Source organism: Microtus oregoni, unplaced genomic scaffold (genome assembly GCF_018167655.1).
Source record: "Microtus oregoni isolate MIOR12 unplaced genomic scaffold, Mior012 000028F_ref0000031, whole genome shotgun sequence".
Classification (NCBI taxonomy): Eukaryota; Metazoa; Chordata; class Mammalia; order Rodentia; family Cricetidae; genus Microtus; species Microtus oregoni.
The window spans coordinates 4,264,900-4,288,448 of NW_024543087.1; the positions used below are offsets into that span (position 1 = coordinate 4,264,900).

Here is a 23,549-nt window from a genome sequence, read left to right on the forward strand (position 1 = left end):
TTGTATACATAATAAATAAATAAATATAAAAAATATATAATTAAAAAAAACTGTATAATTAATAAATAAATCTTTTTTTAAAAAAAAGGTTTATTTGTCTTGTTTTATGTGCATGAGTGTCTCACCTGCATGTTTGTCTGTGCACCATGTTTCTGATGCCAGAAGAGGGCATCAGACCCCTTAGAACTGGAGCTACAAGTGACTGTGAGCCACCGGTGCTGGGAATCGAACCCAGGTCCTGTGTGATAACAGCAAGTGCTCTTAGCCACTGAGTCACTCTCCAGTCCCTAAGTGAATCCTAAAAAATTAAAATAATAAGGTAATGAGCAACTGAGGATATCTAATGCTGAACTCTGACCTTCACACACACATGGAAATATGTACCACACAAACAGGGGCATTCATACACACACACACAAAAGACCAAGGCTGGCTGTGCCTGCACACACACACACACACACACACATGAAGACCAGGGATTGGTGTGCCTACATACACACACACACACACACACACACACACACACTCGAAGACCAGGGCTTGCTGTGCCTACACACACACACACACACACACACACACACGAAGACCAGGGATTGGTGTGCCTACATACACACACACACGAAGACCAGAGCTTGCTGTGCCTACACACACACACACACACACACACACACGAAGACCAGAGCTTGCTGTGCCTACACACACACACACACACCCCACACACACACAGAGTCCAGGTTTGCTGCGGCTACAGAGGCAGAGCTTTGTCCAGCAGCTACAGAAATAGAAAGGACAGAGGGTTTTGTTTGAGAGGGGAAACATATGGCCATGAGGTCTGCCAGACAGGCTGACTAGTGTCCTTAGCAATGTCTGCCGTCTGTGGGTCCTGTTCCATTTGGACTGAGGCAGCCAGAGCACTGAGGACCTCTCACCATCCTGAGAATTCCTTGAATTAGATTTGCCTTCGCCCAGAGTTCCCACCCTCCAGGTAGGCTTTGGAGACCACAAATGGAGGATGGCCGGCCATAGCACCCCCTTCTCTCACAGCCAGCCAGCATGAAGCCTCCAGACCTGCTGACTCCTTCCTGTTGAGCTGGGCTGGCTCTCCCAGAACCTTCTCTGGCTGAAGCAATTGGCACTGAGAAAATGGCTGTGCTGGTTTCAATGGGAAACTTTATTCTGAGTTCCGTTATGAAAACATTCCAGTCAGCAATGGACCACATGTTCAATGGTGGTTCAAAGAAATGATACCTCCTTGTGACGTAGGTCCCTCTCAGTTTGTGTCAGGGCCACCTTTGATGGCCAGATAATGACAGAATCCTCCAGTGATGTCTCTCTCAGGCAAATCCCGTCTGTGTAGAACACATGACTGCATGTTATAAGCAGCTGCACAGAGAATAAGAACTGTTGCCTGGGAGTGGAAATCGGGAACTGTTTTTAAAAACACTCTTTGGTCATTCTTCCAACTGACCACACAGCTGCGGAAGAGTTGATTGAAGCCCATGTCTCTAACGCGTCTCTTACATGTTTCTAACATGTCCCTAGCAAACACGTCTCTAACATGTCATACCTCCAGGAGAGAAGTGGCCTTGCAATCTCTCCAGCTCTGAAGCGCTAGCCTCCTGAATGTCATGTGACCCAGTTCTAGTGACGTCACAGAATGCCCAGGCCCTTAAAATACATTCTTAAATGAACGGTTGTTCTGGAAGGAGCCGAGGGTTGTCCTCACCTTGTCCTAATGCAGATTCGGGGAAGTACACTAGGAACATGACTGGTCCCTGAGTCCCCTGGGACTTCACTTCTGCTCTTTAATGTGTGGCACAGCTGAGGACATGCAGCTCACGGGCCGATGGCTGGAGGTCGGATGAGTCCCTGACCTCAGCTGCCCAGGGCGGACTTAGAGGTCTGCCTCTCAGCTCTGGGTCTTTCTACAAGGGCTCTTTGCCTTGCTGCCATGCCTGTCTCAGTCCAGGTCTCAGGCAGAAGTTCACCTCATCGCCTCAAGGGGGCGCCCCAAGGCCTCGCGGTAGAAAATTGCTGAGGAAGGTGGGACCGACAAGACCAGCCCTTTCCAGTTGGAGAAAGGGCCTTGGAGGGTTGGCCACCCACTCCGCCTGCAGCCCCCGAGGGCATCTGCTCTGGGCTCTGCAACCTCAGAAAAGCTACCTTGTTCCCAAGACCAGATGTTGCACGGGTAGATTTCCGGTGTGGGTGAAAGGGGCCTCAAGTTATCCTTTAACTCCCTCCGTCCTCGTGACTTCCTCACCTGAAAAGGAAAGTTGAGAGTTAAAAACTACAGGTGCCAACCAGGGAGGAGGGAGGAGGGACAGGGAGGGTGGAAAGAGGATGGAGAGGGTGGGAGTGTGGTGGGAATGTGAGCAAGGTACAGGGATACAATGAAAATTTGAAACCCATCATTTTGAAGGGTGTTGTAATCCTAGCACTCAGGAGGTGGAAAGAGGAGAATCAGGAGTTCAAAGTTCTCCTCAACTGCACAGGGGGTTCCAGGTTAGCCTGATAAATTGACCGGATGTCTTATCTGCTGAGGCTACTGTGACAAATCACAGCAGTGGCAGACCTTAGAAATCAACACGTTTTTCTGATGCTTCTGAAGCCTGGAAGCCCAACTTCCACTGCCAGCAGGCGTGGATGCCCTCTGTGGCTTGCGGGTGGCCACACCTCAGGAGCCTCTGGGCATGCATCTCACAGCTGGCCTCAACCTCGCTATGCAACCAAGGATGACCCCAAAGCCACCCATCTCCACCTTTGAGTGCTGGGAGTCCAGGTGTATCCCCCCTCACCACCGCACCTGTTTGCATGGTACAGGAGACCGTGGGATTCCAGGTGTGCCCCCCCATACCTGCTACACGATGCAGGAGATCCTGAGACTCCAGGTGTGCTCCCCCCCCCCCCCCCGCACACATACCTGCTCATGCCGTGCAGGGGATTCTGGGATTCCAGGTGTGTCCCCACACACACACACCTGCTCACATGGTGCAGGAGATCCTGAGGCGTGTCCCACCCCCGCACCTGCAGAAGATCAACCCAGAGCATGTTCACCGAGTGACGCCCAGAGTCCTAGGGTTTCAGATGGAGACCCTCGTGCATGGGTAAGGGCTCTGTGCGGCTGAGAGCGAGGATGGGCTGTGAAGGGGGTGCTGAGACACTAGCAGTTCCATCCCTGGTCAGATGCTGGCATCTACGTTACAGGTAAATTCTGACTTCACTGCTGCCTTCTGATGCGTGGTATGACCGAGAACATGACAGCGGTCCAGCCTGTACCATTTACCCGTGTTCGCCTCCTTAAAACTGAGCTTCAGGACGCTCACACTGGAGGTCAGGACTTATCCTCTGAGTGTGGGTGGAGGGAACGCGGTTCAGGGCTTCCCCGCTAGGATCTGAGATGACTTTTTTTCTACACATAGTAAACAGGGTTTTCCAGAGAGTGGAGGGAGAACACTGACAGGTTGGCATAAAGAAAGCCAGCCACTCGGAAATCCTTACTGTAGGGTGCTGTGGGAACAGGGACAGGGATGCAGGGAAGGAGAGCTGTAAGGGTTGCTGCAGGAAGGCACAGCTCTGCACGGCTCCTGGTCCCTCTCCTGGTCCCTCTCCTGGTCCCTCTCCTGAAGCACCCTCCACAGTGAAGACATGAGGGAAGCCTAGCTCCTCAGGCCGACATTGCTCCTTCCTCTGTGCTCAGCTTTTTAAACTCCCATCATCACAGGCCAGCAGGTCTGTGTTGTTGCCAAAACCTACACCAACTGTGTCTTAATTACTTGGGAATTGTTGAGACAAGACCTCATTTTGCAGCCCAGGATGGCCTCCGAGTAGCAGCAATCTCTGACTTCAGCCTCTTAAGTGCCCGACCCCAGGTATGAACTGCTGTACCTGAGAATGAACAATTAAGTCAGGTCAGGCATTTAAGTCGTACCTACAAGAGGACAAGAATTAAGACCATTAAGATGGGGGTTAATTATTATTACATAGTCAAGACTGTGGTGGTTTGAATGGGAATGGCCCACAGAGCTCATATGTTTGAATACTTGGACCCAGTTGGTTGAACTGTTTGGAAAGAATTAGGAGGTATGGTTTGTCAGAGGTGGCCTGTCACGGGGGGGGGGGGGGATTGGGGGGTTTCAAAAGCTTTTCCCAGGGTTCTCTGCCTCCTACTTTTGAATCAAGATATGAGCTCTCAGCTGTTCATGCCTCCGTGCCTTCACTTTCTGTTATCACAAATCTAACCCTCCGAAACCATAAGCTCAATTAAATCCTTTCTTTTATAAGTTGCCTTAGCCACAGTGTTTATCACAGCAGCGGTGAAGTGACCCAGGCAAGGGGGGAGGGGCATAGCAGGGATGCACTGGGGGGGGGGGTGAAGTGACTGAGGGAAGGGGGAGGGGCAGAGCAGGGATGCAAGGGGGGTGAAGTGACTGAGGGAAGGGGGAGGGGCAGAGCAGGGATGCACTGGGGGGGTGAAGTGACTGAGGGAAGGGGGAGGGGCAGAGCAGGGATGCACGGGGGGGGGGGGTGAAGTGACTGAGGGAAGGTGGAGGGGCAGAGCAGGGATGCAGCTGGGGGGGTGAAGTGACTGAGGGAAGGGGGAGGGGCAGAGCAGGGATGCACTGGGGGGGTGAAGTGACTGAGGGAAGGGGGAGGAGCAGAGCAGGGATGCACTGGGGGGGGGGTGAAGTGACTGAGGGAAGGGGGAGGGGCAGAGCAGGGATGCAGCTGGGGGCCAGCTTTTTAGCTGAGTACTGCGGCATGTACCTAGGAGCTTAGAAGTTCCAGCTTGGGAGGCTGAGATGAGAACTTGGGTGTTCTAGGCTAGCATGGGCTACACAGCAGGACCCCATCTCAAAAGCAAGGTGAATAGTTAAGTGACAACTGATGGTTTATTTTGGAATAAAAGGTGCTATTGTTTCCATGTGTAATGCAACTAGAAGTAATTTAATCAGGGGCTGGAGAGATGGCTCAGTGGTTAAGAGCACTGGCTGCTCTTCCAGAGGACCTGGATTTGATTTCCAGCATCCACACGGTGGCTCACAATGGGTAACTCTAGTCTCAGGAGACCTGGGATCCACTGCCCTCTTCTGGCCTCTTGGGATTCAGGCGTGCATGTGGTGGTGATTGTACAGGCGAACACTTATATACATAAAATATCAAAAATAGGGGTCTTTAAAGAAATAATTTAAGATGGGTGGTGGTGGTGAACGCCTTTAATCTCAGGACTCAGAGGCAGAGGCAGGCGGATCTCTGTGAGTTGGAGACCAGTTTGGTCTACAGAGTGAGTTCCAGGACAGCCAGAACTGCCAGGCACGCAGGCAGGCAGGCAGGCAGGCTGGAAAGAGGCTCAGTAGGTAAAAGTGCTTACTGCCTTGCTGAGGTCACAAGTCTGGTTCCCAGTACCCACATCAGATGGCTCAGACCTTCCTATAATTCCAGTTCCAGACGATCCGTGGTCTCTTCTGGTCTTCATTATGCTGTACACACTATTCATATATGGCACAAACACCACACACACACACACACACACACACACACACACACACGGATGAGGTACTGTTTGTTGCCTTCAGGTCCCCAAAGCAGGCTTGCCTCCTTTCCTACCCTAAAATAGAATGCTCCATGAGCTCAGAGTGCCTCTCCTAAATATTGTGTTCCTCTGTGTGTGTGGGTATCCATCTGGACAGCTGTCACCACCCCGTGGGGACAAGGAAACTGGCACAAGAGTGTTGACTCTCATCACAGAGTTCTGTCAGCTGCAGCACCCGTGGACAGGACAAGCCTACTCCTCAGCCCTCAGCAGGTGAGTCAGGGAGGCAGGCACTCCCAGTGCCAGTGCACGCACAGGGAAGGGTGTGTGTGTGTGTGTGTGTGTGTGTGTGTGTGCGCGCGCGCGCGCACGAGAGAGTGCATGTGCATGTGTGCTGGAGGAAGAGGAAGTGGTCAGAATGTAGGGGAAAGGAAAAGGGGACCATCGTGTTAAGAGCAAGCTCACATACAGACCAGGGAGCGGAGGAAGCTCCCGGAGTTAAAGCTGCACAGCTGCGGCTCAGGGATTGCTCTTTGTGTACGTGGGAGGGTGAGATGAAGACAGACAGAAAGGGATCGATGGGCACAGGGTGATCTCCAGGCCCCAACTGGAGATGGAGTTGTGTCAGCAATGAGCATCGATGAGACTGTTTGGATTCCAAGTGGGAGAATCTTGGCCAGATCCAAGACAGGAGCACAAGGGTGAGCTGAGTGTGGCTGGGGAGATGGCTCGACCCGCAGACCGCTTGCCTAGTGTGTGTGAAGTCCCTGAGTTCGATTCCCAGCATCTCATCAATGAGACATGGCAGGACATCCCAGCCCTTGGCCGGTGGAGGCAGGAGGATGCTCAGGTCATCTTCAAATACAGAGCCAGGCCAGGATGCGTGGGACATGTCTCAGCAACAACAAAACAAAATAAAGCAAACAAAAACATAAAAGGGGGCTCTGGGAATGGCTCAGTGGCTAAGAGCACATAACTGCTCTTGCAGGAGACACAGCTCAGTCCCCAGCTTCCATGACGGGCAGTTCACAGCTGCCTGTGACCCCAGCTCCAGGGAGATCTGAGTCCTCTGGCCTCTGTGGGCACCTGCACTCACATCCACGTATGCATAATTCAAAATAAACCTTAAAAAAAGTTAGAAGAAATGAACGTGAAACAAGGTTGGGTGGGTTTGAAACAGCGGCAGATCTGGGCGGAGGCAGGTGGATGACCATGATCAAAATAAAAAGTGTGAAATCCCCGAAGAATTAATAAAAATAAAAAACAAAAATCAGAAACTGAAGTGGGACAGAATGAGGGCAAGGAGCTGACCTGGGTAGCCCCCGATGTAGCTGATGGGGCATAGGGAAAGGGCCAATGTCTGAGAGCCCGTGAGGAACGGCTACCTCTCTGTGATCCCTTGGCCTCTGCAGGGGAAGGTGAGCAACCAGGGAGGCCAGGAGGAAACAGAAAAGGGACTAAGGAGTGAGCTTTCTCAACCTGAATGGGGGGAGGGGAGCTACTAACATTTTCAGTGTGGTGTTCCTACTCAGTGGACAAAACATCCTAAGAACCTCTTGTGATGTGTGCCCCTCAGCTGGGACCGAGACCATGCCGAGGCGAAAGACAGCAAGGACACTGAGCCTGCACCCCAGTGCTGCTACCAGATGCTTTTGAAAATGGATGGAAAGATGAGGGGCTTTCACAGATTGCCTGAGACCCCTACTAATGAAAGCTTGAGGCCTGACTTGTGTTCTGCTGGCCTCTGAGGCTGCAGATATCTGACACAGCCCCCAGCCATCACCAGGTCTGCCCCAGGCAGCAGTCCCTGAGACTTGCAATGCAGGCTCCCTTGTGATCAGCTGGTCTCCAGCCTGGAGCTTCTGAGCTTGCTGGCCACAGCATCTAAAGACAGGAAGCCAGACGCTATTGGCTAACTTCGCAAATAAAGATGCCCTCAGAGAGGGAAGTGTTGGCGTCTGGTGGAGTTTGCGTGGGACTGGGGGACTGAGTGACACTTCGTTCCCATCTGCCCAGGTAAGTGCAGCGGACTCCTCCCACACCTGGGGTGGGGCCATCAGGCAAACCAGGTTACAGACTCTGTTTGCCTTCTGTGCTCATTTTCCTGAAGATGCAGATAAAACGGGGGTGGAGGATAAGAAGTCTTTGAGGTGTGAGTAATTCCATTTTAGGATTGTGAAGAAAGGTTCAGGTTGAACACTATCAGAAAAGAGGGGAGAGGGGCCCGATACAAAATCACATTTGGTGATAGGAAATATTGATTTTTTTTTTTTTTGGTTTTGGTTTTGGATTTTTTTTTTTTTTTTTTTTTTGGTTTGGTTTGGTTTTGTGATTTTTCAAGACACGGTTTCTCTGTAGCTTTGGAGCCTGTTCTGGAACTAGCTCTTGTAGACCAGGCTGGCCTCGAACTCACAGAGATCTGCCTGCCTCTGCCTCCCGATTAAAGGTGTGTGCACCACCACCGCCAGACTGGAAATGTTGATGTTTTTAAAGATTAAAATTTGTACTGTCAGTCAGACTTTGTGGTTCATGCCTCTAATCCCAGTTCTGGGACCGCTGCAGGAAGGGGATTGCTACAAATTTGAGACTAGTATAGTCTCTGTGTGAGTTCCAGGCCAGCTGGGGCTTCCCTGGGAGCCTCTTATCTCAAGCAAACACTAACAACTATAAACATTAGTGTTGATGGTTTTTATTTCTTGCTTTAAAAAGCACTTATTCCTCAGAGACCCACACAGGAGTGTTTATAGATGAAATTAGTCTCATTGAGCCATAAAGTAGGAGATGAATGAAATGATAACTGTGAGCTGATAATCCCTAGATCTGAGTGGCAGGCACTCAGCGGTTTCCCTGACGGTACCCAGGCTTGAGAATATAAAAATAAGGGTCTATACTGAGAATGTAGCTCGGCTGATAGAGTGCTGAGTGCTTGCCTAGAGTGCAAGGAGCCCCCAGTCCAATCCTCAGTACTACACATATGTTGGGCACAATGGCCTGCTGTGCCCACCGTGCCTGTGGTGCCAGCACTCAGGAGGAAGAGACAGGAGGGTCAGAAGCTCAAGGTCGGCCTTGGTACCTAGGAATTTTGAGGCCAGCCTGGGCTTTATGAGACCCTATATCTAATAACAATAATGATGGTGATCAATGTTCAAACTGACTTTAGCGTTTTTACTGAAATACACATTTATATGGAGAAAAACTAAAAGAATATTATGCCTGAGTCTGCAAAGTTACATAGACTTTTTCCCTTTTTCTTAAATTCCACTCTGGTAACATCTTCAGCTGTTATAATGAACATTTTTTGCATTTATAATAAACTTGGCGCAAGCTCATTCCTCAGTTTCATAAATGCTCATAACCGTGTCTCAGGACTCAGGCGTCTGAGCCACTAGGAAAGGTGGTCTCCGGAAGGAAATGGTAAGAACAGACCTTGTCCCTGCTTGACACAGGCAGACCCTTCCAGAGGCCCCCTGAGAGCAGCTGCAGCTGGCTTTCCCTCAAGGGTTGTGTTATCATCTGGCAAACACAGACCCCAAGTGCCTGCAGCCTTGCTCTGGGCATTTATAGCCCAGTCCAGAGAAAGGCTGAGAGTTGGGAATTCTCCCTCCCTTCTTCCTTTTCCCTCCCTCCCTCCAAATTCCCCTAATTTTTTTCTGTCCCAACTAGTTGAAATATAATACTTGAGGTAGGAAGAAATTGAGTCACATGTAAAGACGCTCAGACCATAAGAAAACACTCTGCTCAGGCAGGTCATAAGGGGTCTCTGAGCCTATGGGGAGAAAACTAGGCTAGAGCAGGCCCTGACCTGTTGAGCCTTGGGCACTGTGAGAGCCAGCAGGGTGGGGGCAGTGACTGGACTCAGGGGCTTCTGGAAAACAGAAATAGCCCCAGGAAAGAGTGTAGGGTGACTTCCGGACAGAAGTGATCATAGGTCACCCACCACAGATAGGACCCCTGGGGCAGCAGGGACAATGCATACCCAAGCCTAGTCCAGTGAAGCTGTAGGTCTATGGGGGTTACTACAGGACCGTGCCCTTGAGTTAGTGGAGCTCACCCTGGTGGGTGCCCACTCATCAGAGCTGTGTCCTGGGAGCTCCTCCACCAATTGCTGGCAGCTACTCAAAGTGAGACTCCTCTCCCCAGAGATGGCCTGCAGCTTCCTAACAGGGAGTAGGATTCCTGCAAGTTTACCTGAATCCTGTGTGCCTCGCTCCTCCCACGTGAGAACAAAACTAGCCACACAGCAGAAGGCTAGAGTGGCTTCTCTTCCCCTGCCCCTCGGATTGGCTTGGTTTTACAGATGGATGCTGGGACAGAAAAATAGTGTCAGGCCCAGGCTGACCAACCTGGCCCTTCATGCACCTCTGTTTCCTGGGAAGAACCTACCGATGCTAATCCGGTTAAAACCTACCCACCCTGCACTTTGGCTGACCCCATGGCAGAGAGAGGACAGGGGAAGGGGTGCTGCTGGTCCTTGGGATGCTGCAGTCCAGACTTCGGACTTTGAACATTGCCCTTGGCAATACTGCACAGTGCTTGACTGTACCGAGTCGGTAGGACCCAGGCAAGGGAGTGTATAGTGAAGGTTAGAGTGTGGTAGATAAAGTCCCAAACACTCTGCATGGACCGTCTTTGGCTCTTCAAAAGCAGTAAGGGCTTGCAAGGGGGATAAAGGCACCTGTGACAAGCTTGACTGCTTGAGTTTGAGCCTGAGAGAAGCGTGGTAGAAGGAAAGTCCTGACGCCCTCAAGATGTACTCTGACCACATACTGCAGCATGTGCAATAACATACACACATACATATAAAAAATAAATAAATGCACTTTTAAAAACAGTTTCTGTCTGCTGCTTCAGGGAGAGTGAAGCTCCATCACTTTAGGGATCTTAACGTCACTGACTACTCCCAAAGGAGTTGTTAAGGACCCCAAGTCATAGGACCAGGCGAGAAGACATCATGCTAGGACTGACCCAGTTCCAAATCAACTTTCAGTCCTTCTCCCAAGCCCACTGTGCAAGGGTGGCCATGTGAGGCACGGTCTGCCCAGAGAAGCCACTTGTGCCTCCCCAACCCATCCTCCAGCCCGGAGTCCTAAGCCTGAAGACTTCCAAACCAGGCCCTCAGAATGAGCTGCGAACTCACACTGCTCCAAAGCAGGCTGGAGAGGAGTGGGGTGGGGTGATGGGGCCCGAGCCCTAGCCAACCTTGATGACAGGTGCCCAAGTGTCTCAGAAGCGGGAGATCCTTAGGTCATCATTAGGTCATTTCCTACCAAGGAAAACCAAAGGAAGCCTAGGGTTTCTGACTGAGCCTGGGGTCAGCCTTTCCTCCGGGGGGCACCTAAAGTGTAAACCGCCTAGCAGGCTAAAGACCAAGTTCCATCCCCAGAACCCACATAAGAAACCCTGGTGTGGCCATGTTTGCTGTAAAGTCAGCGCTGAGGAGGGAGAAATGATCCCTGGGGCTCACACGCCAATCAGCCTGGACTACCCAGAAACTTCCAGGACAATGAGAGACCCTGTCTCAAGAAAGAAGGTAGGAAGTGCCGAGGAATGATACACACACGCACAAGTAGGTTCGCCCACACACATGCACAGCACATGCTTACATCCCCATACTCACCACAAGCACACACATGCAAACACATACCACACCTATGCAAATACCACACACATGCACAAACCACACATATACACATAACACACACAATGCATACATACACACATGCACACCACACAATGAAAAGAACCTCGCTAGGACCCCCAAAGCCTCCCTCATGCCCCTGCCCTTACCCAAATGTTACTGGAAGTTGCCCCTCCATGTAGCAGACACAGAACTCAGTAACTCATCAATATTTCCAAAACGCAATTCTGTAAGAGAGTGATGGCCAGACAACGGGACTAGTGGGAATAAATGAGCAGCTTGCAGAAACGGAAGGTGGGTTATGTAAGCCTTTCCTGCCTGCACCGGGTCGCATCCAGATGTCTGTCTGTCTCAGATGTCTGTCTGTCTCAGAGGTGTGATCCATCCTCAAGGCAAGAATCACTTGCAAAGCTGTTGGTTTTCTGCAGCTGAGTGCCGTAAATGAGCTCACGCAGCGGAAGACGGTTTGGCCCCACTGCGCTAGAGGGGACTTCAGTCAGGCCGTCGTGTGTCTGCTTCAAAGTCCTCAGGAATTTTTTTTTTTTTACAGGGTCTCTGCGTAGCCCTGGCTGTTCTGGAACTCGCCTTATAGACCAGGTTGACCTTGAATTTACAGAGATCTTCCCACCTCTGCCTCCCAAGTACTTGGTTAAAGCCATCACACCCTACTTAACTCTCCTTTTTAAAAATAAGCTTTATAGCCCAGGGAGGGAGCTTTGTAGCCCAGGGAGGGAGCTTTGTAGCCCAGGGCGCACGCCTTTAATCCCAGCACCGGAGAGTCAGGAGGATCTCTGTGACTTCACAGTCTGCCAGGTCTACATTTCCGAGGACAACAGCCTGAACCCTGTCTCAAAAACAAAACAACACCACCAAAAATTAAGCTTTATTATACAAAACCCTGCAAGTAATTTAAAAAAATCACACACCAAAATTAATCAGACCGAAAGTTTATGCAGCATGATGAACTTATTCACAGCTTGAGCTGGCATTTGAATTTTCCTTTGACTCCACAGATGTCAAAGATGTCAAAGTCTCTTTATGGCTGACTCAATTGACCAGAGTGTGCTATCCTCGACCAGCCCTAGGAGACTTTGAGACAGGAACCCCTCCCTCCCATGGCCCAGAGACACACTCAATTGCATCCCTGTCCTAGAGGTGATTGAGAGCTGGTCATGAAGCAAGCGGACCTGGAAGCATGTGCGTGCCTGTGAAGTCAGCATCAGGTGTCTGCAGGCATTTCCGCCGTGGTTATTCAGGTGATCTCTTATTTTTACCTAGAACTCACCCATCTGGCCAGGCTGTCTGACCAGGGAGCCCCAGGATCCCTGTCTTCACCTCCCCAGTGCTGGATTACAAGTGCATCACCACGTTTAGCTTTGTTGTTGTTTGTTTTTTGAGGCAGAGTTTTTCTGTGCAGCCCTGGCTGTCCTAGAACTCCCTCTGTAGACCAGGCTGGCCTCAAACTCAGATATTCACTTGCCTCTGCCTCCCAAGTGCTGGGATTAAAGGCATGCGCCACCACTACCCAGCCATGTTTAGTTTAATATGGATTTGGAGGCTGGAACTCAGGTCTTACAACAAAGAGTTTGCAGAGCAAGTGCTTTGCTGACTGAGCCGTTCCCCAGCCCTCAACAGCGTTCTTGGTGATGTGAACTCACTGTCCACCCTTGAAAGTTCATTGGCTCTGTCCCGAGGAGAACAACCGTCCTACATTAGCGACAGGAGGTTGCTTGGAGCCGAGCGCTGAAGCTCCCGCACCCTTACAGAAATTGGGAGATGGGGCTGTGTGCTTGCTGCTCGTATTTCTAAATCACAATGCCCAGGTCCTGGAGAAAGGTGTTCCTCCAAAACAGTGGACCGAAGGCCCTGCGGGTTCCAGGACCCACACATCCAGGAAGAAGTTATTTACAGATGCTCTGAAGTGACAGTTCTAAAAGAGAAAGGGACCGGAGAAAAGGACCTTCCCTTCTTTTCAGCAGGCTGGATTATGCCTCTTAGCCTTCATCTCTGTTTGCTCTTAAACATATGTGGGGAGTCTGTCTGCCAGTGCTAAGACCATCAGAGCGAGGAGCCCCCTGAGGAAATCGGATTCAACACCACTTAGTTACCTGGTGCTGGTTCAAGCTTCTCAAGCCTGACCCTGAGACGCTCTTTAAGCATTTTTAAGTACAGTACCATTTTGGAAAAATGTTTCCCAGTAACAATGATCTTCATCCATGTGCACGATAAAGCTAGGGCATGACCACATTAAAAAAAAACTCTTTTGAAAAGTGTGTGTGACCATGAAGATGGGGTCTATAGTTTAAGGGCTGAAGGGATGGTTTCTACTGTCTGAGAAACAAAGATAAAGTTCTAGGGAGGGAGAGCCTGGGATGAGCACAGTAGCTGGGGGATTCGGGTGAGGCCTGGCCCTGCAGATAACACAGGTCACCGGGATACTAATTACATCCATTCCCAGCCTTCTGGGGAGTGGGGGGGAACAGGTCCACGCATCCCTTCCCCTACAGAGATAAGCTGTGTGCTTCACCTTCCTGGATTCCCTAGAGCTCATCTGAGAACTACGAGGACCCCTCTTCTCATACACTCTGTGTGACTTAATTAACATGGGCTCGGTGGCTCATACCTTTTATACCGGTAGTCAGGAGACTCAAGCAGAGGATTGCAATGAGTTTGCTTGGGTTTTTTCTTCTTGTTGTTTTTTGTTTTATTTCGATTTGGTTTGGTTTTTCAAGACAGGGTTTCTCTGTACCTTTGGAGCCTGTCCTGGAACTTGCTCTGTAGACCACGCTGGCATCTAACTCACAGAGATCCACCTGCCTCTGCCTCCTGAGTGCTGAGACTAAAGACATGCACCACCACTGCCCAGCTTGCAATGACTTTGAGGCCAACAGAGACTAAATAGGGAGTTCTGGGTCAGTATGGGTGATGGTGGGAGATACTGCCTCAAAAACTCCTACACTAACCAGAATTTTATTATTAAAAAGCTATCCTGTTTCTCCATTACTTAAAAAAGTGACGAAATATTTCCTTTTAAATTTTCACAGTTTTATTTTGATAGAAATACACAAATACCACAGAGCGCTTTAAAGAGGAAAAGGGAGGGAGAAGTGTCAAACCTCAAATAATGGCATGTTTGAGAGAGAAGGTAACTCCTGTACTTTCCCATCAGAGTTCCCTTGTGTATGTTTTTGGCTTTGCAGGGGACCTTTGATCTGGGTGAAGCCCTGCTGGGTAGTGCTGTTGCGATCCTTTGCATGAACTCATAGCTAGCTATGGGAACAGAGGGTCCTCTGACTTGTGCAGGAAACTGGGTGGACATTGTAAAATGTCCCTTCTGCTGCAGCCTCTGCTCTCTGAACCCTGAGACACGTGTGCTAATAAACAATAAACAAACAATAAACAAACAAACAAAGCAGGGCTGTCAGAGACTGGAGACCCTGCTCTGTCAGGAGAGCACTTGTGCCGCAGACGTGGGGACCTGCATTCAACCCGCAGAACAAACTAGAAAATCACACTTAGGGACCCAGGAGAGTGACGATCTAAAGGGAGACACTGGCTTTAGAAATCAATCAGCAGGATGTGGAGCAGAAAGAGAGGGGGAGCCTCCTAGGAAGATGCCAGCCAGAAGAACGTGGCCGCCTAAGGAGAAGGGAAGCTTAGAGATGGGGAACTGATTGGGAGCCTGGGTAAGGGCACCCCCACCCCACAAGGAAGGCTAAAAATAAAGGAGTGGGCATGAGGAAAGGAAGTGGACCAGGACGGGCGGGAGGAGTGAGGAAGTTTCATGAAGTGGGTTGTATTGAAGTCATTTCTACTTGGATCTAGCCCAGCAGTTCTCAACCTCCCTAATGCTGAGACCCTTTAACACAGTTCCTCATGTCATGGTCACCCCAGCCATAAAATTATTTTTGTTGCTACTTCATAACTGTAATTTTGCTGCTGTTATGAATGGTGATGCAAATGCCTGTGTTTTCTGACGGTCTTAGAAGATGCCTGTGAAAGGTACGTCCAGCCCCCAAAGGGTTGTGACCCACGGCATGAGTACCGCTGATCTAGAACGTTCCAAGCTCTGCTTCTTGGCTCAACGCAGACTCCCTAGTTCAATACCAGCTAGTAAAACCACCGGTTAACTGCCAGATAGGACAGAGGCCTGAGAATGACTTCCAGGGATTCGTGGGAAGTTTTTGATGGATGTGTTTGGGTCGAGGAAGTGAGAACATTTATGTATGCATTTGTGTGTGCGAGCATGCATGCATGTGATCACGAGAGCACGCATGCAAGCGAGTCTATGTGGTGCATGTGCATGTGCATGTGCTTGTGTGTGTGCACCCAGAGGCCAGAAGAAAACATGGAGTACCCTGCTCTGTCACTCTTCACCTTATTCCTTTGGACAGGGTCTCTCCCTGAACCTGGGGCTAGGCTGGCAGCCAGCAGTCCCAGCAATCCTCCTGCCTCCACCCTCCATGGTGATGGGTTATGAGTGTGGGCATGCTCAGGTGCACCTGTGTGCACATGTCTGTACATGCATGTGGAGGCCAGAGGTCAGTCTCACGTGTTATTCCTCAGGCACTCTCTACCTTGTTTTCAGATCATCTCTCAGTGGGATCTGAGGCTTATGATTAGGCCGGGCTGACTGGCCCGTGAGCCCTGGGTATCTGCCTCCCGGGTGCTGGGATGACAAGCCTGCACAATCACACAAGCCTTTCTTTCAGTAGTTCTGGATATCTTCATGTTTGCACAGCAAGACTTTTACTGGTTGAGCTCATGGGATCTGTGTTCTTGCCTGAGTTGTAAGGCACCGCCTCAGCTGTTTGGCTGATGCTCCATCCTTTGGTGCTATGCCCACACCAGCCCCCAAGTACGCTTCCTGTGACCCTGAAGTAAGATCCTGCTGAGAGAATCCTGCCGAGGAATACCTTGTTGGGTTTTTACCTTTGCTTTCTACTGTCCACTGCTTCCAAGGCATTGGGGCAGGCCTTTGCCCTCAGGCTGGCTTTTGCCTCATTATGTAGCCCAGGCTGGCCTCAAACTGAAGATCACCCTAGATTCCTGGCTCTACTCCATCTATAGCCAGGAAGTCCTATCTTTAGGTTCACTTTCCAATCCTCTGAATATCTCAGGAGACCCTGGGGATGGGGTGGGAGTGGGGAGGCTTGCCAGATCAGACCAGAAGTTGCTTTGCTCTCGCTCTCGGGCTGGAGGATGAGTCAAGGGAAGTTCTTCGCTGATGCGAGGTTTCCACCTTGAGTGGAATCCTCGTGCTCTGGGGTTCATCTGCTGAACCCAGCGAGCTGACACAGCCCACAAGCCCCTTCCAGGTAGATAAAGGAGACGTCACTGCTGACTCACATGGCTGAGGCATCGTTGCTTCTCACCGTCTGCCCAGAAGACACGGTGTCTGTCCCACCAACAGACGCAGCCACTGGGATGGGGGAGAGAGGACCTTTCCCAGACTGTTCCGGCTGCCCTGCTGATGCTTGGCCAGCCTCTGCTGGGACCCCACGTGGTGAAGCTTACTTTACTGCTCCAGGTCTCCTACTGTTCCTACTCATTCAGCACACAGGGTCCCTACAGAGCTCTCAAGTCTTAGGGCCCAGGCCCCACAGCCACCAAAGATACCTGCATTCCTGCTGCAACTCCCCTCCAGGAGGCAGACAACTGGGCAGTGTCACTTTCTCAGAGCCTGTCACTGTGCTGGATGGCTACTTATTTAGTTTGTCATAAAATCCATATTTTTGTTGGTTTCTAATATTGAAAGCCAATCAATTAAAATAGTTTCCTAGTGGAGAATACTTACATGGCTAAGACAGAAATCCAAGTATATATAATAAAAATCTAATCTCCTTTTCCCCTCCTTTAGTCTCCAGAATTGCCCCATGACACGGCTGCTCCCACCGCGAGTTTGTCCCTCCAGAGATATTCAGACCCTCTTACACACAGCCTTTCCCAACCTTTTCACAAATGGCAGCATCCTGCGTCATGGGACCTCACGTGGCTCTCGGGGTTTTGTGTTGAAGCAGGTGTTTGGTGTCTTGCTCAGGCTCACCGTAGTTCAGTTTGCTCTGTCTGGACTGAATAGAGCTTCATAAAGGGCGTCTTTCTCTCCCCCACGTTCAAAATGAAAAGGAGATGCACTCTTCGTGTCAGTGAAAAAAAATCATATCTTCAAATACCAAATTTCCGCCATGCCCAGGGTCCAACCGTACGGGAGTCTCCACGGTCCGGGTGTGTCTAAAGGTCAGAAGGTCTCTGCAAGTGTCTGTTGTGAGTAACATTGGAATAGGCTCTCTCCTTAGAAACAGTCCTAGTCTTGCAGAGGGACCCCCAAACCCAAAGGCTCCAAGCTACCCACGGGCTAAGCTCCAACCTCTGTGAGTCCACAGAAGTAGTGGGGCTGGGAGAAGGATCCCAGGCACGAAGAGGCAGAGCAGTGTTTCCCAACTTTGGCCTCCTCTTGGGGTCAGCTTTGCTAACTTTTCACACTGGAAGGAGGAAGAATATGACTGTCCTGGGGTCCCTCATGTATGACCTCTGTCATATTGCCTCATGGCATGTCCTCCCATGCCAGGGAAGACAAGCCTGTGTTACAAGCCTCATGGACTAAGTAGCAATTCCTGCTTGCTCATCTGTCAACCATAGACATATGAAATTACACGTTTTAGGGGTTATTGATTTATTTTCTGACTTCCTAGCTTATATTTGAAACAGAGTCTCCAATACCCCAGACTGGACCGAAACTTGCTATGTGTCCAGGCGTGAGGTGAGATAACCTCGAGCTCTGATCCTCCTGCCTCCATCTCTCCCAGCTGCTGGGATCACAAGCACATCCCAGAGAGCTCAGTTTGTGTGGTGCTGAGGATCCAACCCAAGGCTTTGGGCTTCCTAGGCAAGCGCTGTAACCACACAGCCACGGCTTCGGTCTTTAGGTCTTTAGGTGATGGTGGCTGAGTTCAGAAAGTGCTGTGTGGCAGCGACTGGTCCTGACCAACTTGATGCTGAGTGGGCGGCAGCAGAGGCCCCCTCAGAGAGCAGGGTCTCGCAGCTTGAAGCAAGGAACGCCCATGCTTTTCCTAGAGTTGAGGGCTCCATCGCAGCCTGGGTGGGCCAGAGCAGGTAGCCTCAGCCCTGTCCATCGCGAAGAGGAAGGTGATGCAGGAAGGTAGCCATGGGTGGACCTGGGTGAAACCATCTTGAACAAGGTGCGGTGGGTGTGGAAACTCCCTCTGTTAAAAACCATGAGCTCGTTTTTTTCCGTTTCTATGGGGAAGGAGGCATCCAGGAAGTGTGCTCTGAGATGCCTTCAGACTTCTAAGGGTTCTGTCTGTGGTTTCAAGAAGCAGATGAGCAGGGCCTGGAGGAGCAGTACGGAGTGAGCGACCAGCACACCCTGGTTGGGAAACAAATGGGAAGGGGACAGTTTTATTACCCAAGCTATGGAGAAATGTCCTCTTTTCCCATTCTTGCCCTTAAGGAAATAAGAAAAAGAATAAGGGATGGGTTACGGCTGGGAATAGCTAGATAGATTAGCCACTCAAACCAAGGGCAGCAGGCTGGCTGAAGCCATCCTCTGCCTGAGATCAGCTGGTCCCTCTGTAAACAGAGAGCCTGGGATACAGCAATGCTTCCTCTTTACTGGATTGGCTGTGAGATGGTCAACCCAGAGTGGTTGGGATGGAGGCCTTTCCCACACAGAACTAAACCCGGGAAAGTCCAGGGTACCGTGAAACAGGAGTGGGGGACTATGCTGGTTATTTTCCTCATGGCTGGTGACCCAACGAGAAGCGACTTACAGGAGAGAGAAATCACAGGTTCTTCTGTGTCTGTGATGGAAAGCATTCTTGGCTCCAGGCTGCAAGCTTTTCCTCTTAGGAAAACAAGCGTCTCTGTGGTCTTAGCAACACTCAAGCTGGACAGTACTGAACATTGCCTCATGGTGCCTTCTGGCCTCAACAGGGTGGCCCTTCCTCCCCTATAGGAGGTGATGGGATTATTCTGGGAGCACTGGGGAGCCGAGGTGGCAGGAGCTTCAGGTGCTCACAGGCATCTGCGAGTTGGGAAGTGGAGAGCAGTGTGCGGCAGATCTGCTCACTGTCTCCTTTTCTGTCTGGGACCCCAGCCTGTGAAACGGCTCCATCCACATTCAGAGTGGGGTGTTTGTTTGTTTGTCTATTTGTTTGTTTTCTTAAAGGCAGGGTGTCTCTGTGTAGCCCTGGCTGTCCTGGAACTCACTCTGTAAACCAGGCTGGACTTGAACTAGGATATCCATTTGCCTTTGTCTCCCAAGTGCTGGGATTAAAGGTGTGGCCACCACTGCCCAGCTAGAGTGGGTCTTCCTACCTTGTTAAAATCCCTCCCATGGGGCTCAGGAGTTTAGAGCATTTGCTGCTCTTCCAGAGGTCCTGGGTTCAATTCCTGCTGCCCACATGATGGCCCCAGCCATCTGTAACTCATTTCAGTGAATCCAACACCCTTTTCTGGTCAGGCACACATCTGGTACACAAATGTGCATGCAAGAAAAATATCTGCACACATAAAATAAACAAATCTTGCTGGGTGGTGGTGGCGCATGCCTGTAATCCCAACACTTGGGAGACGGAGGCAGAGAGATCTCTGTGAGTTGAGATCAGCCTGGTCCAGAGTGCATTCCAGAACAGCATTCCAGAGATGCATATTGAGACCCTGCTTCAAAAATAAGAAATGTTTTAAAAGATAGAATGAATATAGAATAGATAGAATTTAGTAGACCCCCAGCCAGTGTTTGTTTCCTTCTGTCTGCACACAGCCAGAGAGAATTGCAATCTTCTAAGGCTAATGTGGCTGTGTTTCCCCTTCTGCTCCAGGCCCTCACCATGCCCACCATCTTCCCGGAATTGGATCTGGAGAACTTTGAGTACGATGATTCTGCTGAGGCCTGTTATGTGGGCGACATTGTGGCCTTTGGGACCGTCTTCCTGTCCATCTTCTACTCCCTCGTCTTTGCCTTCGGTCTGGTGGGAAATCTGTTGGTGGTACTCGCCCTCACCAACAGCCGGAAGCCCAAGAGCATCACCGACATCTACCTCCTGAACCTGGCCTTGAGTGACCTGCTCTTTGTGGCCACCTTGCCCTTCTGGACTCACTACTTGGTCAGCGAGGAAGGCTTCCACAACGCCGTGTGCAAGCTCACCACTGCCTTCTTCTTCATCGGCTTCTTTGGGGGCATATTCTTCATTACCGTCATCAGCATCGATAGGTACCTGGCCATTGTCCTGGCCGCCAACTCCATGAACAACCGAACGGTGCAGCATGGTGTCACCATCAGTCTGGGCGTCTGGGCGGCGGCCATCTTGGTGGCGGCACCCCAGTTCATGTTCACAAAGAGAAAGGAAAACGAGTGTCTGGGTGATTACCCCCAAGTCCTCCAGGAAATCTGGCCCGTGCTCCGCAACTCGGAAGCAAACATCCTGGGCTTTGTGCTGCCCCTGATCGTCATGAGCTTCTGCTACTTCCGAATCCTCCAGACTCTGTTTTCCTGCAAGAATCAGAAGAAGGCCAGGGCCATCCGACTCATCCTCCTCGTGGTGGTGGTCTTCTTCCTCTTCTGGACACCCTACAACATCGTCATCTTCATGGAGACTCTCAAATTCTACAACTTCTTCCCTAGTTGTGACACGAAGAGGGACCTGAGGCTGGCCCTCAGTGTGACGGAGACAGTGGCGTTCAGCCACTGCTGCCTCAACCCCCTCATCTACGCTTTTGCTGGGGAAAAGTTCAGGAGATACCTTGGACACCTGTACAGGAAGTGCCTGGCTGTGCTGTGCTGCCGTCCTGTCCACGTCAATTTCACACCGGAATCCCAGCGGAGCAGACAGGAGAGCATCCTGAGCAGCTTCACTCGTTACACAAGCGACGGAGAGGGCTCTCTCCTGCTCTGAAAGGCCTGGACCCCACTGCGAGCCCAGACTCTCTGCTGCTCTGAAAGGCCTGGACCCCACTGTGAGCCCAGACTCTCTCCTGCTCTGAAAGGCCTGGACCCCCTGTGAACCCAGACTTCGACTCTGACTCCGGGTAATGAAGACAGACTTTCTCCTGCTGTGTCCTATGTGCAAGAAACATGGACTAGATGCCTACAAAACAACCCCACAGTGTTTTTGAAAAATTTTTGTTCAATTCATGAACAATACACATATTGCTGGCTGTAAATGCTGAACGCTGGGGCTTACGCATGACAAGGCTTCTAACCCGACTGGATAAGTCACAAGGGGTGGCGAGGGTCATTCACGTGATCATGTGGGGGAGAGGCTGATTAAATCCTCAGACTGAGAGGAAACCAAGCTTTGAATCCAGCTAGAACGTCCCCTCTCTGGCCTTCAGCCTCTGAGTACTGACAGGCCATCCAGACACACTTTCCATAGCCTCAGCGTCAGAGAAGGACCTGGTCTCTCTCCGATTTCAAGGTCAGCATTTCCAGGGAAGGACTTCCACTGGCCAAGCTGTGTCACGTGCCCATCCCTTGATTCCTCTTGAGGAAGAGACCTGGTCAGTCATCCTCACCAACATAGACCATGAGACCCTATTTGGACAAGTTTAACAGAACTGCCATATATGGGCTGCCTGTGCATGCTTCAGCATTGCCAGGGCATGCATGCATGCATTCATTCATTCATTCATTCATTCATTGAAATAGAACTGATCTAAGATATTATTGGAACCTGAAGGTTGGAGGTTGAGGAAGATATATTTCTAAGAAATTGGAGGGTGGGAACTACCCTGATAAGACAGAACAAGATCGGCTCCTCTGCCTTACGACGGGACTGACTGACCCAGGCTCTCCCCTCAGCAACCAGCCTGTGTCTACTGCCAGCTTCTTAATTAAACCCATCTTGAGAATGTCCTGAAAATTCCAAGGGCTCCCACTGACCACTGCATCAAATGTAAACTCAAGTGCCTGGCCTCTGAGACCAGGGACATAAGATGCAGTTCTAAAAATAGACTCTACACTGCCCCCTCCTCCTTCCCAAAGGACCCCACCCACGCTGCTGCCAGGTCCCTTCCATTTGTCTTTACCCATATCCCTCTGCTTCTCTCAACACCCCCCACTGGGGGGAGGCAGGAGATACAAAGAATCTCACCCCAGAGTGAAGGGATGGATTTATATCCCAGCTCTGTCACTTGTAATTGGGGAGACCGGAACCAACAGAGCTTCAGCCCCTCACCTATAAAAGGGGGACAGTGGTGGCCTCATCTATTCTAGCACGGCAAATCAGCCAGGAATTTAGCTTCCCCTGTGTCTGGCACTGTTGAGCTGCCTCTGAGAGATAGCACAGATGGAGTGGGAGGAGCCTGCAGGAGACAGCCAGACAAGAGACCCCCATTCCCACAGTGATGCTCAGCGGCACCTAGATCTACAGACCCCTAACCATCTCCCTGCTGTCAATCAAGAGCCAGGCTGTGAGAGCAGCTTGCTTTCTGCCCTCAACCCGAAAGCATCATGTGGTCTAACCACAGGAGACCCTCACAGCTGCACCCACTGACTGGGGACTGCACAGTTCTGTAACTTGCTTTCTAAAAAGCGCTGGGTCCCAATTGCTCTCTGTTCCGGTGTAGCACTGTAATAACCATTTGAGAAGTCTCCCCCCCCCCCCCCGATGGTGGCACTGAGGAAGCTGTGGCATGTGGCTCACTGTGGCGTGTCTGATATCTCCTTGGCAGTCTGCGTGTTTGTTCCAAGGGCGGCAGACGGAGTCACATCCCTCACAGACACGTCCAGCATGTTGACATTGCAACACAATGCTGTCTTCTACAGCGGTCACAACTGAGAACCTCAAAATTTAGTTACCAAAGTGGGGAGACGGGAAAGATGGCTCAGTGGTTAAGAGCACTGGCTGCTACTCCAGAGGACTGGCGTTCAATTTCCAGAACCCACTTAGTGTCTAACAATGGTCTTTAACTCCAGTTCCAGGTGATCCAACAGCCTCTTCTGGTTTCTGAGAGCACCAGGCAAAAACGTGGTGAACACACATGCATGCACAAAAAAATAAGTAAAAACAAAAACAAAACCAGAAAAACTTGTTTGGTTTTTCAAGACAGGTTTTCTCTATGTAACCCTGACTGTCCTGAAATTCTTTGTAGACCAGGCTGGCCTAGAACTCATAGAAATCACCTGCCTCGACCTCCCAAGTGCTTAAAGGTATTAAAGGTATATACCACCATAATGGTCTTAGTAAATAAATTTTTTTATTTCAAAAGTCTCATAGGTTTCAAGTAAGTTTATGTTGGTGTTGCTCCGTGGTCACCGCTGTCTGGGGCTGCATGGCTAGATACACCTACACCACATCTATTGTACTTATAATTCTGTTGATACACATTTGGTTTCCTTCCTATTTTTAGCAAATACAA

At 50.5% G+C, this 23,549-nt stretch overlaps 1 protein-coding gene across 2 annotated transcripts in view; it reads left to right on the top strand.

Annotated features, from left to right (window-relative positions):
- The window catches only part of Cx3cr1 (C-X3-C motif chemokine receptor 1), a 37,554-nt gene extending 14,268 nt beyond the window's left edge, over positions 1-23,286 (top strand). Inside the window, exons 1-2 of one of the 2 annotated variants that reach the window (XM_041677286.1) lie at positions 7,506-7,549; positions 20,012-23,286. In XM_041677286.1, coding sequence (XP_041533220.1) covers positions 20,021-21,085 — 1,065 coding nt within the window. In that variant the 5' untranslated portion in view covers positions 7,506-7,549; positions 20,012-20,020 and the 3' untranslated portion in view covers positions 21,086-23,286. Of the gene's footprint in view, positions 1-7,505; positions 7,550-20,011 lie in introns of those variants that run through there. The other variant, XM_041677285.1, reaches the window with a different exon arrangement.
- Positions 23,287-23,549: the final 263 nt, after the last annotated feature.